General features: G+C 51.7%; 1 protein-coding gene across 2 annotated transcripts; it reads left to right on the top strand.

Moving 5' to 3' along the window:
* The first annotated feature begins 16 nt into the window (after positions 1 to 16).
* Positions 17 to 7,943, top strand: DHRS1 (dehydrogenase/reductase 1). 2 transcript variants are annotated; one of them, XM_057542950.1, is made up of 9 exons: positions 17 to 279; positions 752 to 925; positions 2,495 to 2,638; positions 2,782 to 2,861; positions 5,758 to 5,890; positions 6,204 to 6,350; positions 6,895 to 6,959; positions 7,290 to 7,370; positions 7,554 to 7,693. In XM_057542950.1, the coding sequence occupies exons 2-8, from the start codon at positions 776 to 778 to the stop codon at positions 7,333 to 7,335; spliced, it is 765 nt and encodes a 254-aa protein (XP_057398933.1). In that variant the 5' UTR covers positions 17 to 279; positions 752 to 775; the 3' UTR covers positions 7,336 to 7,370; positions 7,554 to 7,693. The 2 variants fall into 2 exon arrangements, with proteins under 2 accessions (XP_057398933.1, XP_007180696.2); XM_007180634.3 differs by having other exon boundaries at positions 22 to 279; positions 6,890 to 6,959; positions 7,554 to 7,943.
* Positions 7,944 to 16,647: the final 8,704 nt, after the last annotated feature.

Here is a 16,647-nt window from a genome sequence, read left to right as displayed (position 1 = left end):
CTCCGGGGCGGGCGTGGCTGAGTCTCAGGATCGCTCTGCTCTCGCTTGCCAGTCCTGGCCCCCACCGGTAACTGCAACGGACCCGCGGGGTACTCTTTGACCCTCCCCTCCGCGTCGCCAGCGGAAACTGGGTCAGAACGCTGACTTCCACCCCCGCCTCGTACTCTGACCCCGTTGTTGTCACCTCGTCCCGCTCCCGCGGCCAGAATTAAAGTCCTCGATTTCGAGAACTTTGCAAGCGAGGCGGCGCGAGAACTCCAGCGGCAGCACAGGTGGCAGGTAAGGGGTGCGAGCTCCCTCCACTTCGGGCTCGGGGTCCCTTGGCCTCGCGCCCACCCCCGACCCGGAAGTCTCGCCTCCGGACCAGCAGCCAGAGCTCCAGAGAGCTCAGGACTCCCCGTGGACGCGCTGAGAGGGACCGCCCCGCTACAGTCCCCCACCCAGTCAGCCCCACTCAGAAAGTCTCAGTAGGTGGCCCTCCTGGACAGCCCCACTTCTTCACTCCTTGGCCTCCCAAAAGGGACAACCAGCCATGTCCTGGGGCCTGCACTAGTTATCCCCCTTCTTCACTCCTTGGCCTCCCGAAAGGGACAACCAGCCTTGTCCTGGGCCCTGCACTGGTTATCCGCTTCTGAAATTTCTCTCCCATCAAAGGATCTCAACCTTGGCTCCCCTTCCTATCACCGTCAAGGTCCCCTCTCTGCATATACAGTCTGCAGGCTTCCCTCAGAGCAAGTCCTTGCTTCCACAGATTTAATCCTTTCGCTTGTGAGTCATGCCAGCTCCCATGAAGGGCCAAGTGTGCGTGGTTACTGGTGCTTCCAGGGGTATTGGCCGGGGCATCGCTTTGCAGCTCTGCCAAGCAGGTGCCACAGTTTACATCACTGGCCGCCATCTGGACACGCTGCAGGCCACTGCTCAGGAGGTGAGTGCTTCTTCTGGGATCCCAGGGGCAGAAACCACCTCAGGGAGCCCTTCCCATTAACCACTCCTCTTAACCTCTTACCTGAAACCAAAATATTCCTCAGTAAACATGAACATTTTTACTCAAAGTGGGATAAGTAAACCCCATAAGTAACTTCAGATTAGGTCATATTTTGCCACTGAGTGAATTTTATGAAAAAACTTTCTGTTTGAGAGCTTCAGGGATTTTGGAGTTGCATCTTAAGAGTTGTGGACCTGTGCTTTTTCTTTGTTTTTGTTAAGACTTTATTGACTTGTACATTTTCACTTGACTTTTCTACTGAATTTCAGTTAAATAAATACTGGGGTGTGTTTGATATGCTAGGCATTGGGTGAAGCACTGGGGTTACCTAGATTAGTAAGACATAATTTCTGCTTTTAAAAGAGAGTCCAGCAGGAAGTCTAAGGCAAAAACGGATCATTTCAATGTAATGTGAACACAGTAAGTGATAAAAGTAATTAATATGAATATGGTAAGTGATAAGTGTGCCCAGACTGCACTGGGAATATGGGTGAGCAGTTAGGCAGGGAGGTCAGAGGGTGGGACCCAGAGCATGGATCTGGAGAATATGATGATTGTTCTTGAATAAGGTATTCTTTATCTGAAGTTAGAGGATGGGGGCACATTTGTAGAGGGTGAGGCAGAACAGGAAGTAGAGATAGTTCATGTCTGAGAGCTTTGATTTCTCATTTACTAGGCAGAAGTGTTGGTGGAGTGAGGGTAAGAGGGCTGTGATTTTAAGTCAGGATTCCACATGAGTGGTGAAGAGTGGGAGCTAAGGGCACGTGAAATGGAAATGACCAAGAATGAGGAAAAAGATAGATACTCATTTCTCAAGAGCAGCCTCCAAGGGCTTCCCTGGTGGCGCAGTGGTTAAGAATCCGCCTGCCAATGCAGGGGACATGGGTTCGAGCCCTGGTCCGGGAAGATCCCACATGCCGCAGAGCAACTAAGCCCGTGTGCCACAACTACTGAGCCTGTGCTCTAGAGCCCGCGAGCCACAACTACTGAGCCCACGAGCCACAACTACTGAAGCCCGCGCACCTAGAGCCCATGCTCCACAACAGGAGAGGCCACCGCAATGAGAAGCCCGCGCACCGCAAGGAAGAGTAGCCCCCGCTCGCCACAACTAGAGAAAGCCTGTGCGCAGCAACGAAGACCCAACACAGCCAAAAATAAAATAAATAAAATAAATAAATTTTAAAAAAAAAAGAGCAGCCTCCAAGCCTTGTTTGTCCCTCACCCTCCACATGCAGAGTACAGTGCCTTGCACATGGTAGGCCTCCGTAAATGTCTGTAGATTTTAAACCTGGGATCCCCATCCACCTTACTCTACAATGATAGGACCTAGCATTCCTGAAACTCCTCAAACAGGCACCAGAGGGCAGTATTGCCCACCATGTTCCTTCAGCTGCTGGCTGTGAGTCCTATGATTGCCTTCTCAGCTCCCACGCTGGGAGTTGAGGGGAGCTGTGTTATGTCTCATACTATGTTCGACGGGAAGCTCATATCCTCTCTAACCCCCTCCAGGCACAATCCCGAGGGGGCCGGTGTGTGCCGGTGGTGTGTGATTCAAGCCAGGAGAGTGAAGTGCGAAGCCTGTTTGAGCAGGTGGATCGAGAACAGCAGGGGCGTCTGGATGTGCTGGTCAACAACGCCTATGCTGGGGTCCAGGTGCTCTTTGAACTTTGACCCCAGCTCCACACTCCTGACCTTTCCCTCTGACCTGAGTCCTCATCCCCACTCATTATCCCTTCCATTACCCAGCCCCTTCCTGCCTTCAAAGGGTCCTATTCACGACTCTCCCTGTCTTCCAGGTGATCCTGAACAACACTAAAAAGGCATTCTGGGAAAGCCCCGCCTCCATCTGGGATGATATCAACAACGTCGGACTCAGGTAGTAGGTGCCTCCCCTGCCACCCCGCTAAGGGCCTGGGCTCCCCTCACTCACTCGTCCAAGCTGAGGGCCCAGACGTTTCCCCATGTGCCCTCTCCTTTTCCCTCTGATCTTGTCTCTTTCTGCTCCCTTCTGTCCCATTTGTCCACTAACTTCTAAAGAAGTTTAATCCAGGTGAATCTGTACCTAAGAATGTCAACTTTTGCCTTGTTTCTGTCAGTAATTTTCATCTGAATTTGCCCTTGCCCTCCCTCCTGCCTCATTTTCTGCCCATCCAAATGCGTGACCCAGAAGGGAGCCTCTTTCCCTCAGTAAAGCATGCCACCTGTAGTCAGTATTTCCGAAGATGGCTAGAGGAAGAAATTGTTTTGTTTTAGATCAGAAGAAGGTCAATAAGGAAGAATGAGTGCCAGCTATCTTAGCCTTTCCCTCCTCACTTCAGACCCACAGGCAAGGGTACTCCGAAGTCCAAGTTGGGAGGGCAGGGGTGTCATGGGGTTACACATACATCTGGCAAAGGAGTGAGATGAAACACAGCATTCAGAGTTCACCCAGCATGACATACATCAGTTAGGTCTGTGTTTATTGTTGGAAAGAGGGTACCCTCTCAGAAACTACACTGCATGGATGTGATGAGCCACCTGTGGGAGTCACCAAGAGATTATATGCAAATCTACTTCTAAAGCGTCTAAGGACACTCACGGCTTCTAGTGGCAATCCCAGGGAAGCAGGATTAGAATCCACTTGTCATTTCCAAAGTGGAATAAAGGTTGTGAGGACAGAGGGGGATGGTCAGCCAAGAATCAAGAAAAGAAAACCCGGACTTCCCTGGCAGTCCAGTGGTTAAGACTCCACACTTCCACTGCAGGGGGCGCGGGTTCAATCCCTGGTTGGGGAACTGAGATCCTGCATGCTGCATGGCGTGGCCAAAAAAAGAAAAGAAAACCCAAAGGGCTAGAAATTGGCAACACCCATATCCTTAGCCCTCCAGAGAGAGGGGCCTTCCACACTCTCATCTCCTGCTGGTCAGGGTTTTGAGCTTGTGAAGCAAAGGCCTGGACCCCAGCCCTGGAGCCCTGATGAATTCTCCAAGGTGAAGGTCACTCTGTGAGCCTCCTGGAAGTGCACCAACACCTCCTTTCACCTCCCACACACACATTCACACTTACTGTGCCTTTCCTCTGCATTGCCTGAGGCTGGGCTTCCTTTTGATACCATGCTCTACTTGTTTTCATTTGGAGGGTCCTGTTTCCCATGCAAAAGAAATTTCTTTCTGGTTACCAGGTATGTGTGTTATTTTTTTTAAAATATACTGTGAAGACCAGTATAATCTTATTCCCCTAGTCACCACCGCTTCCTCTTTTGCCTGAGATATAGCTACTGTTAATAGCCTAGTATATATTCTACCATTCATTTAAATATTCCACTGGGAAGAGATACCATAATTTATTTACCTAACCCCTTATCTGTTGCAACAGTGGAAAAAAATTAGGTCAAAAAATATGACTTCTTAAAGATTTTAATAAGCATTATCAAACTGTCCTCTAAAAAGACCCCACCAATTTATAATCTCACAACAGTGAAGGAGGATATCTGTTTCTCCGTGTCCTCAATAATACTAGACAATATCAGACCACGAGGTCAGGCAAGTTTTGCCATTCTAATAGGCCAAAGATATCTGAAGGTGTTTTTTAATTTACACTTCTCTATTATTTGTGAAGTTGAGCTTTTTTTTTCATTTTTTATTGGTTCTTGATTCTTTTGTGAGTTGTGTTACTAAGTTATTCTTTTCACATCAATTTATAAGAGATCTTTGTACAATAGATTCCTTTGATGTGTGTTTTACAAATATATTTCTCAACTTATTACTCATTGTTTGCATGTATGCTTTCCTCAGCTATCTATATATACTTAATTGTGTACACATGTATGTATTTGTACATCTCTATATGTATATATGTCTTACTGTTAAGAAGTCATGCTTCTATCTAGGTGTGATACTGAAACAAGTTTTCCCTACCTCAAGTTTATGAACACGTTGTCATGCTTTCTTTTAGTGCTTTTGTGCACTCATTTTTTTATATTCAAATATTTTGGGAATGCATTTTAAAACAAATGAGGTAGAGAACCAATCCCACCCACTAAATAACTGACCAGTTGTTCCAAATCCATTTATTGTGTGGTCCATCTCGCCCTGTTGGTTTGAAATGTTCCGTTTGTAATTCGCTGAATTCTCCTTTACACTTGGATTAATTATTGAGTATTTTGTTTCATTGACTTACTTATGTATTGTTTTGCCAGTCCTGCATTTTTTTAACTATTATGTCACTACATTTTAACGCAGGTTGGCGGGGTGAGGGGAGCATATCCCCCTCACCCACATGATACTACTCTTCCTTTTTCAGAATTTTCCTGGCTATTCTTACACATTTATTCTCACTGAGCTTTAGATTGTTTTGTTGATTTCTCCAGAAGTCTTATTGAGATATAACTCAAATTGACTGAATCTGTGGATTAGTTTAAGTAGAACTGATGTTTTACATGTTGATTCTTCTAAACAAATTTTGTCTGTACTTGTTCTTTTGTATTAAGCAGAATTTCATAGTTTTTCTTTGTAGATCCTATACATTTATTATGTTTTATCCCCTGAGCTATTTTAGCTTTGTTATTGCTGTCATGACAGAGTGCTTTTCTTCCATTACAGTCTTCTAAAGATTGCCGTTTCTTAACCTTCGGTGGTTAATTTTACCCGTGTCCCTCTCAGAATGTGGCCTCAAGCCCTTGATTCACCAGGTTTGCAGCCTTCTCCTGGATCAGAAGCCATTAGGGGGCAGAAGAAACTTCCCGAGACAGCCCTGAACGTGGTTCATTCCTTCTTCTTTGCCCCACCTTCTAGAGGCCACTACTTGTGCTCTGTGTATGGGGCACGGCTGATGGTACCAGCTGGCCGGGGGCTCATCGTGGTCATCTCCTCCGCTGGTGGGCTGCAGTATTTCTTCAACGTCCCCTATGGCGTGGGCAAAGCTGCGGTGAGGACCCACTGGCACAGGGGTTGGGGACAGTCGTGGTACCCATAGCTCAGGAGAGGCAGTCCCCGGTAGTCAGAGTGGTGAGGCTGACTGGCCCTCACCTCTTCCTCTGCCCCTGCATGGATGGTTCCTTTGCCGGGGCTCCTCTAAGCTGGCCAGGCTAGGCAGTGCACTGGGGAAGGTGGACAGCTGAGACAGGGCTCCTGGGAAGGCCAGGGGGTTGGGGCATCCTCGGTGGAAGCGGGGAAGGCAGGGGAGGGAGGTGACGTGACCAGGTGCCCTGGCTCCCACCTGGCCTTCTGTCCCTCTGCAGTGCGACAGGCTGGCTGCTGACTGTGCCCGGGAGCTGCGGCGGCACGGGGTCAGCTACGTGTCGCTTTGGCCAGGGTTGGTGCAGACAGAACTGCTGAAGGAGCACATGATGAAGGAGGAGAACACTGCTGATCCCCTGGTTGAGCAGGTTGGCAAGGGGAGGGCGAGGGCGGCAGAAAATGGGGGGATCAGCCGCTCCATCCCCAACGGCAAGACAGTAACAACAGAGTGAATACCCAGGTGCTTGTCGCAGCAGGCGCAGGGCTGAGCACTGACACACGTTATGTCCTTTTCTCCTATAAGGGAGACGGTGTCTCCATTTCACAGACGGGGAAACTGAAACTCAGGGAGGCTAAGAAACTTGCTCAAGGTCACATGTGCCATAAGTGGAAAGATTATCCAGCTCCAAAGCCCATGCCCTTGACCTCTGCTCTGAACTAATCTAGAAGGCCCAGACATAATTGGCAACCCCACATCCTTCCACTTAGGAAAGGCAGTGGGTCCTGGTACTGGGGTACAGGGCTCACTGGATGTGGGGAGGAATGATTCCTGTACCTTCTGAGATGCTGAGTCCTGCAGGTGCAGTGATGAGGGCCTCTGTCTCCTGGACAGAAGCTGAAAGCAGGGAAGGGACTTGGGCAGTGCTCTTGGAAATTAACCCTTCACTTCTCTGCCCCTGTGTTTCAGTTCAGATTTCGTTTCTCATCTGCGGAGACCACAGAAATGAGTGGAAAATGTGTGGTGGCCTTGGCAACAGGTGAAGAGGTTGGGGGCAGCTGGTAACAGGAAAGGGCATGGAGGATCTGCAGGGTGGTGGCAGCCAGTTCAGGGTCCCGAGCCAGGAATACGCCCTTCTTTTCTCTGGCTTCTGGAGACCCAAAGGGTCCGATGCCCAGTTTGAGATATGGGAACCTCAGGAACTGGATCCTGGGAGATGTGGCCAAGAGCCAGAGGCCCGGGAACCTTCCTAGCAACAGAAACAAGTCTGGGTCCCTAAGCCTGTCTCGGTAGTGCCCTGTGCCATTGGGCCCAAGCCTTGTCACCCTGGGCCGCACCCGGGCCGTCTCAGCTGTCTGTGTGCCCACAGACCCCAATATCCTGAGCCTAAGCGGGAAGGTGCTGCCATCCTGTGACCTGGCGCGGCGCTACGGCCTGCAGGACGTTGATGGTAAGAGCTCTGGCCCAGCAGCCAGCCTGGACCTCTCTTCCTTCTGTTCCCGGCTCACCCCTTCTCCCTCTCTCTCTCCCTGTTCCTTCCTCCCTCACCTTCCATTCAGTCTCCTCAGCCGGGGTGGGGGTGTCTGAGGAGTGGGAAGCAAGGGTCTAATCCTTCTTTTCCTGTGGTCCGCAGGCCGCCCCGTCCAGGACTATTTGTCTTTGAGCTCTGCTCTCTCCCATGTCTCCAGCCTGAGCTGGCTGGCCTCCTACTTGCCTGGCTTCCTCCGAGTGCCCAAGTGGGTTATGACCCTCTATGCTAGCAAGTTCTAACCCTCCTGGCCTGACACAGTTCTGCTTCCCTTTGGGCTGAGTGGTTGGCCTATCTCAGTGGAACAAGGCCTCCTTTCCCGCCTACCTACTGCATACCCTTGATCTGAAGAGAAGGCCTCTGCCATGTGCCCTGGTTGAGCCCTAGGGGCCTTTGTAGGTCCTTCTTCAGGTCTTCCTTGCCCCTGCGTTTTACTTTTTGCCTTAATATTGAAAAATGTTCTGGGGGCTAATAAAGGTCTCGTTTCTCCTTCAACTTATTTTCAAGTGCTGATTCTGTGCTCAGGAAGGTATTAAGTACTTGAGAGAAAGACCTAATGGTATGCAAAATGTGTAGGTTCTCAAGGATCTCTGTCCCCAGGACAGGCCCCTTTCCTCCACATCTGTTCCTCCTCTTCCCTGTAGAGCTGCCCATCTCAGGAGCACCTGCCCTTTGGCTCCCATGCCCCAGCTGGGGAGCAGGGTCCCTCCACAGCCAGAAGCAGGCACGTCCCAGTCCCTCACTGCTTTCCCACCCCCTCATTCCGCCATCTCTTCAGGGATGCCTGCTGCCTTCTAGCTGGGCCTGATCCCTGGGTGAGGCCCAATCCAGGAAGGGCAAACTCCTTGGTGTTTATAAAGTTTCCTGGGATTTGGGAGGAAAGTACTACCCAGACCCAAGTGAGAGGCAGGAGAGTAGCCGACGGCACCGACACACTCACGTTCTCCCTCTTGGGATGGCACCGCCTGCACTACTTTCTGAAGAACTGACTGCAAGAACCCTTGAGGGCTGCCTTTCCTGCTTGCGGGGGATCTGTCCCAGCCCGAGGCAAGGCAGCGGGGTGTGTATTCCAAAGAGGAGCTGAGGGCCACTCTGAGGGCACCTTCCCACCAGCAGCCTCGATGGCCATCAAGGTAATTGGATGGCTGCTGTAAATCAGAGTGGCATAGATAATTTCTAATCTTCAGAAAAGGCAGGGTGGGAGCTGAGGCTTCCCAGCGCTCCCCATAGAGTCTGCAGAAGCTGTGATCTTCCTGTGGCTTTTTGGGGACCGCCCCCGGTTACTATTCCAGTGGGTGCTGGGGTGGCTCACTGGCTGGTAAGAGCTGATTATGTGCATCTCTTCCAACCCTGCAGTCAGTGACTTGACAATGGTTGCTTGAATTCAGCTATGGTGCGAGTATATGTGGCACAGGAGTCCACAACTGCTGCCAATCAGGGCATTTTTTAAGAGAGAGCCAGCTTCTCAGCGTGTGACTGGAACTGCGCACTTAAATTCCACCATTTGCCCAGGTACCCCATTTAGATCACAGTGATCAGATTTCCTCACCACCCACTCACTGCCTTCCACTCACCACCCTAAGTTCCCCTAAGCCTAAGCCTAAGATTGGTGAGGGGCAGCAGCAGTTGCCTATATGCTTTAAGAAGAAGGACAAGCACCTCAGGATCTCCTCCAGCCTTCCACAACCATCTTTAAAAACCATCATTGGAACAAATCCTTTTGTGAGGGCCTTGTTCCCTAAACGCCACAAGGTATCATGGGAAGAACATGGGCTTCAAAGTCATACAAATCTGTGCACAAATCCTAACCTCACCACTTTGGAAAGCAAGTGAAATAACATATATGCACCAAGCAATATGTAGCCACTGAAGTTGTCAGTTCTTTCTCTTGACAAACATTTAAGAGTGTGCTCTGCACCAGGCACCCTTCTTGGCTTTGGGAGAGCAGAGAACAAGACAGACCAGGCTCCCGCCCACAGAGGACTTTCATTCAGCCCTGGAAGACCTTAGAAGTCAGCTAGACCTTCGACTTACCTTAGGAAGTGAGTGAACGGGATCCCCAAGAGTCTACACCGACGCAGAGTTCAGCCTCAGCCCTGGTTATCTCAGGAAGCCGGAGGGAGCAGTGTTCTTTTTTTTTTTTTTTTTTTCAGTGTTCTTTAAAAGATACCACACTGCCTCCCTCCAGCAAGACTTAGTTAATCTTAGAAGCATAAGCAATGGAGTAGAGCTCTGAGAGAGTGAAACATGGACAGAGAGTGTTGATGGGAGGCAGAAGAGATTCAAGATCTGAGAAGCCCAACAGCAGAGTCTTAGGACATTTGGGGGATCAGTATTCATTCAGAAAACATTTACTTGACACCTGCATTCTGCCCAGCACCATACTAGGCACCAGGGAAGACTAGTTCAGTTTGGTGAGATGGGTGCTATAGTAAGTTTACACAGTACCCTGACAGTACAGGAGGGAGCAACTGGCTCCGTTAGGGGAGTGAAGGAAGTGATGCTGACCAGAGACTTAAAGAACGGGAAGAGAGAAGGTGGGAGGGGGGGTGATTTTTTCTAACTAAAAAGAAAGGCAGGTACTGAGACACAAAATAGTGCAGGACAGCTAGAAGTTGGTATGACTAAGTGTAGATGTGGTATGGGATGTTTCCAGGGAGAAAGGAGATGAGTAAAGATCAGTGATTAAGATTTAAACTGTGGGCAGTAGGTTTCCACCCGAGGGAGTCACCTTAGACGCTGAGTGACTATTAAGGAAGTGCTCCTAGGGGAGCTGGGCGGAGGCGGAGAAGCCAAGCAAGAGCTCCAGTTCAGCCGTGGAGGGTGGCTTCCCTCAGAGCCCAGGGGAGAGCGCTGGAGTGTAAGGCCTCAGGGTAGCCCTGCCTGGGACAAAGGAGCCAGGCTGTCATTCCCCACCGCCACCACTGAGCAGTCACCAGTCACACTTTGGCCCAGGTGGGGGCCAGGCAGGGCAAAGCAGCTCCAGGAGGTCAAGGGCAGCCTTCCAAGAAGAGCTGCAGGTGTCGACCTTGAAAACACATTGAAGGGGCTGTCATGCACAAAAATGGAAAAGGGCATCCGAGGGGATCTGGGCAGAGCACTAACACTGTAAGCTGCAGGAGGGTCTAAGCAAGAGAGGAGTGTGCACCGATTTGTGTTTGAGGAAGCTCACTGGGGCTGAGGTGTGGGGAGGATGGGCCAGAGGGAGGACAGGCAGGCATCAGAAGAGCTGCCCGGAGGCTGGCCGATATCCCGGATGTGATGGCAGCGGACGTGTGGGCTGAGGAGAGGTTGTAGGAGGCAGAGTGAACAGACAGGACCTGTAGGAAGGGAGGTGGGGCTGGTGCAGGACCGCCGTGCTGTTACCGCTGGCGTGGGGGCCATGAAAGCAGCAGCGGGCACAGAGAAAGAAAGAATGTGCCGGAACTGTGAGGGAAATCAGCCGTGGTGAGACACAGGGGCTGGCTGAGATACAGCCCCTACCCCTACCAGAGCAAATCTAGGGACTTGGCCGGTCCCCAGAAGATGCTTAATCCCCTAAGGGAGCCCAGGGAAGGATGGAGAAGAGATTTTTGATTAGCATTTTTAAATTTACATTTCTAAAAGGTGACATTCACATGGGTCATAATCCAAAAGGTATATAAAGGTGTACGGTGAGAAGTCCCCCCTCCTATCCCTGCTCACTAGTGCCCAGTCCCAACCCAGAGGCAGCCAGCACTACCATATTCTTTGATAGCCATAGAGAGAGCCCACGCCTGTACAAGCAAATAGCTAAGCATATTTCACAGAAGAGATTTGACTGCGTGCAAATCTGGGCCTCTCTTTCTCCAGCTAAGGGGTTGTATTTTCCAGTCTCTGAGGCCTATTCTGGCCCTTGTGTTCTACACTTCTAAGCAAGGAGCAACCCTGGCCCAGAGGCCCCACCCCTTCTCACGTTGTTATGCAGGTGCTCCCATTACCCAAAACTTCCCTACCCCACTAGCAGGGAGGGTAAGAGAAAGAGCAACTGAGGGCCTAAAGAATGGAGAAAAATGGCTGCAGAGAAGCAGTGGCGGTGCCGAGGAGCCCAGCCTCATCAGCCTGACCAGCCCTGGCCTCCTCAGAAGTGGACCCACACTGCACCTGTGAGATGCACGTCACACCTGAAGTGGATTCCTCTTTCTAGGGCAACTGCCCAAGGGTTAGGCGTGCCAAAGTGAGGCCAACCACGGAGCTTCTGTTCCCAAGGAGTCCCCAGGGATGTAGCTCTGACCAATTGGCTGACACAAAATAAGGTGATGGAAGCAGGCCTGAACCATGGCATCTCAGATGCCAGCTTCCGGGACGAGTCATGGAGGAGGACTTCCCATCGGCTCCTGAAGGTCCCTGTGGGTGATGTGAGTGACAATGGCGTGAGGATGCAGGCATGGGGAATGAAGAGCACACACAAGGCCCCAGAGGAGCCCAGCCCAATAGACAAATCAAGGTGAGATGGTCGGGCCCAGACCCACCCTTTTTCCCTCCTCATCCTGGCTCCTACCCACCCACGGCCCCCACTGTCTTGCATGTTGCATGAGGTCCCTTCAGCTCCTGGTCTCCCTGTCACTGGGGAGGGCCCCCGCCATGACCTCAGAAGTTGCTTCGCCGCAGCCTGTCCCCCATCCCATCTGGTCCCTGGTCCTCACCCCCTAGGTTGGTCCACACCTCCACAAAACCCCTCCTCCCCGGACCTTCGGCCTGTGTCCTCTCTGGCCTCCCATCCTGCCGCTGCTCCTCCTAGCCCCTCGGGGCCCCCTCACCCGCCCTTCCCCCTGAGCCCTCCACACAATCTTCTCCCTCGCCTTCCATCTCCCAGTCAGCTGGCTTTTGTTGCAGCCTCCTCCTTGCCCAGCCCTGGGCAGGGAGGGGCAGATGGGCACAGGCAAGCTTTATAAGACAAAGGTCTGGCTCTCGAAGTGCTTTCAGTTATCACCGTGAAACAATTAGACAGCCATGATGAGACCCAGGGTGGGGACTCAAAGGAGCAGGAGGGGTGGGCGGCCACGCTGCTCCCTGGGCCGCAGACAACTCTTGTTCCTTTCAGGTCTCACCTTCCTGGGGGTATTAGAGCATCCTTACCCCTGCCTTTCTCTGCAAACCCTCACCTCTGCCTCAGTCCCTGCCTCCAGCGACCAAAGGCATCCTTGCCCATCTCGATCTGTCCTGATTCCCTCTGGGACAGTCACCTTGGCCAGCTCCCCTACACACACACCTTTCTTGGGTGCCCCCGCCCAGGGATCATCCACAGAGCTTTATTACCGCCTGTTTAACCAGGCTGGCCTGGCTCATGTTGAGCTGCAGGGGCAGGTCTGAGCAGGGGCTAAGGATGGGCACAGGCGGGACCTTCTCTGGATGGATGGATGCCACTGCCCTCTGCACAGAGGCATCTGCAGAGCTCCGAAGTGGGCCAGCTCCCGCCGGGGCCCAGTGCAGGCTCGCCGGGAACAAGGTCAAGGGGTCACAGGGCCTGCCTGGCAACTTGTGTGCCAGAAGAGGAGAGGACCTGCAATCCGGCTGTGCTTAACTTGATAATGGGGGAATCTGGGAAAGAAAAGGACCCTTCCTTAAGCCCTTGAAATGGAGGAGCCTGCGAGGAATGCTGGGAAAGAGGCAGAGGGATGAAGTGGGGTCAGCTTTGTGCCATTTCTGTTACAAGTATGAACATATATGCTCCCATCCTCGACAGGCAGGTCTTGGCTTCCCCTTCCTTGGAGAGGTGGTTCCAGAAGAAACAGTCAAAGCTGGAACTCCACGAACAGATACTGCTCCAGCAGCCCTGGAGGGGCTGGTGCAAGAGAAGGAAAGGCAACTGGGCTCCGGGCTTTCGCTGTCACTCTAACACAGCTGAGCCAGCCAGAGACTCGAGGCACTGTAGGGGCCGAGAGAATTCGTGTTTAATGAGTGCAGCAATGACCTAAACACTCTGCCTAGGTCAGACTTCATCTTTTTCATCTGCCATATGAGGTACATACTCTCTTACAGCTGAGGAGACTGAGGCTTAGGAAAGTTGAGGTACTTGTCCAGAGTTGCAGGTCTTTACGGTGAGAGAGTCTGGATTCAACTAAATACATGACTCCAGAGTGCGAGCTCCTTCCCCTGCACCATGCCGCCTCTGCTGCTTGTTTTTTTGGTTTATTTTGTTGTTGTTGTTATTGTTATTTGGTTTTGGAGGAGCTTTTCTTTTTTGCACAGAGGGTTGGGGATTGGGCAGAATGGTGAAAGCATTCCCAAGTTCACTCAGCCCAAGGACCCCTCTGGCCAAATACAGAGTTGCCCTTCTCTCATTGTGACATTTCCTTTCCTCTACACGTTTGCTCGAGTTGTTCTGGTCCCTGGCTTGCCACCCGCTCCCTTCAACAGCCCCAGCCCCATTTCCACCTGCCAGAATTCTTCCCACAGGACTCATCTCGGGCTTCCCTGGTGACGCAGCGGTTAAGAATCCGCCTGCCAATGCAGGGGACATGGGTTCGTGCCCTGGTCCGGGAAGATCCCACATGCCACGGAGCACCTAAGCCCGTGAGCCACAACTACTGAGCCTGCGCTCTAGAGCCCTCGAGCCACAACTACTGAAGCCTTCGCGCCCTAGAGCCCATGCTCTGCAACAAGAGAAGCCACCGCAACGAGAAGCCCACACACAGTAACGAAGACCCAATGCAGCCAAAAATAAATAAATACATTTAAAAAGAAAAAAAAAAACTCATTTCAACCTCCTAGAAACTTCTGGTTTCTTCTGCAATTTCTCTTGCCCCTTTTCGGGAACCTATGACATTCACTTGGCTCTTGACTGGTATTAGAGCCGTGGATGTCCTCATCGGGTCCCCTAGATAAGGTTGAAAACCCCCTACCCCACCACAACCCCAGGACAGGAGCTGGGTTTTGGCCCCTTCTCCTCCTCCCCCCACACAGCTTCACAGAACCTTTGAACCCTGCACTCAGAACAGAATAGTGCTTAGAGTGTCCAAGCCACCCAGGGTGCAGCTGAGCTCACAGGCCCAGTGGGACCCACTGGTGAGGACCCCACCCTCCCTCCCTGAGGCGGGTGGGCTGAGCCAGCTAACGGCAGTGTCTGTGCCCCAGGTCTCACACTCCCAGAACTGCAGCCCCACGTATTCCTCAGTCCTTGGGCTCAGCCCCACAGGCTACACCTTGATCTCGGGTAGCTTCGGCCTGAAGCGGCTTGGAGCAGGATTTCGGTTCCCCGGCCAGAGACTAGAATCAGGCCGCAGCAGTGAGAACACTGAATCCTAGCCACGAGACCACCAGGGCTGGTGGCCAGTGACAAGGCCCCCAGCCTGCTGGCTTTGTAGAAGTGAATTCCCACAAAGATATGGAAAGTAGTGAAACAAGTAAAGTGTTTATTAGGAGGAAAAAAGGGTGCATGTGAATAAGACTCACATGGGTAGACTCAGAGAGAGAGTCGCACCCTCGTGGTAGTTTGAATCACTTCTATGGGGCATTTCTTCCGGGTTTCCTTTGGCCAATCATCTTGCTTTGTCTGGCTCTGAGTCCATATTTGGTTTATCTCAGGGTCCTCCCATGTGTGCACTGCGCATCTCAGCCAAGATGGATTCTAGTGAAGAGGCCTATGGGTAGACTGACATCACCTACTGTGGGGTGATGCCCCCTCCCTTTTTGGCCCCCAAGGAGCCTTTCTGCACATGTGTAGTTGGAAAGGTCTCCTTGACCTCGAGAATGAGAAATATGTGGTCTCTTCATCTCCCATCTGGGCAAGGCTCAGTTCTTCTCTACCCCTGCCATTACTGTTAAAGTGTCTGCCAGAGGCAAAGTCCAGCTCTTTACCCCGTTCCTGTTGTTGTTTTTATCTGGAAGTGAAACAGGAGGGAAGGGGACAGGGCACAACCTTTAAAAGAATGACATAGCCATAGGACATGACAAAAACTGGTTAGAACCAACTAGGTCCAAGATGGCAGAAGATTTGACTTCCAGTAGACCTTGAGCCTCATTATATGCTCATTGTACTACATTAGCATATGCTAAATGACACACCCACCAGCACCTGTGACAGTTCCAAGGCTGACCATCAAAGATCAAAAAGTGGGCGGTGGCCCAATTCCTGGGAATCTCTGCGCCTTCCCCAAAATAATTGGAATAATCCTCCTGCTCATTAGCCTATGAAACTACCCAGCCCATAAAAACTAACCACCCCATATTTCGGGACCTCTCGCCTTCTGAGATGGCCCACACTCTGTCTGTGGAGTGTGCTTCTCTCTAAATAAATCCACTTCTTACCTATCACTTTGTCTCTCACTGACTTCTTTCTGCAAGGAGACATCAAGAACCTGAGCTTCATTAAGTCCTGAAACCAGGCGTGTGATCTCAATTAAAAGACTGTGGGTTCAGGGGCTTCCCTGGTGGCACAGTGGTTAAGAATCCACCTGCCAATGCAGGGGACATGAGTTCGTGCCCTAGTCTGGGAAGATCCCACATGCCGCGGAGCACCTAAGCCCGTGAGCCACAACTACTGAGCCCATGTCCCACGGCTACTGAAGCCCGTGTGCCTAGAGCCCGTGCTCCGCAACAAGAGAAGCCGCCGCAGTGAGAAGCCCACGCACCTCAGCTAGAGAAAGCCTGTGTGCAGCAACAGACCCAGCGCAGCCAAAAATAAAATAAATAAATAAATTTTAAAAAAAAAGACTGTGGGTTCAAGTCCCAATCTGGGTTTAGGCTGGGTTTGAGTCCCGGCACATGCATTCAAGTCCCAACCAGAGTTACACGGTTTCAGCAGTGTAAACAGGAGGCTGGTTGTAAATGTCTCACCTGGAGCCCATCTACCTCCTGCCTCAACCTTAGCTCCCTGCCCCCTGCTCAGGGGCCTGGGTTTGGGAAGAGGACTGCGTAGCACGGCTGCCAGCTGTGGGAGCACTAGGGACCTCTGTGGGAGCAGGCCTGGGGAAACTGGCCAACCCTGCAAGCTCCCTGAACCTCAACTCCAGGTCCTCCCTGCCCACACCCTTCAGAACTCAAGCCTGAGTCATGCTGGGTGCAAAGGGGACATGGAGACATAGTGTTGCTTCTGTCATCAGTTCCAGGCATTCTCCTTCTTTACACTGAGTTCTGAGGCTCCACACCACTCCCCGTCCGCCTCCTCCCCACCTCGCCCCAAGCTCCCTGCCCTGGGTTCTAAGAGTCCCAGCTCGCCCTCCTAAGCCCCATCCAGCAG

Source organism: Balaenoptera acutorostrata, chromosome 3 (genome assembly GCF_949987535.1).
Source record: "Balaenoptera acutorostrata chromosome 3, mBalAcu1.1, whole genome shotgun sequence".
NCBI classification, from domain to species: Eukaryota; Metazoa; Chordata; class Mammalia; order Artiodactyla; family Balaenopteridae; genus Balaenoptera; species Balaenoptera acutorostrata.
Note: the sequence above shows the minus strand (reverse complement) of the source record. Positions and strands in the feature narration are given on the sequence as shown.

Coding starts and splice junctions, on each gene's coding strand:
- DHRS1 (XM_007180634.3), top strand. CDS start 776: ATGCCAGCTCCCATGAAGGGCCAAGTGTGCGTGGTTACTGGTGCTTCC. Junction 926..2,494: donor TGCAGGCCACTGCTCAGGAG/GTGAGTGCTTCT, acceptor AACCCCCTCCAG/GCACAATCCCGAGGGGGCCG. Junction 2,639..2,781: donor ACGCCTATGCTGGGGTCCAG/GTGCTCTTTGAA, acceptor CCTGTCTTCCAG/GTGATCCTGAACAACACTAA.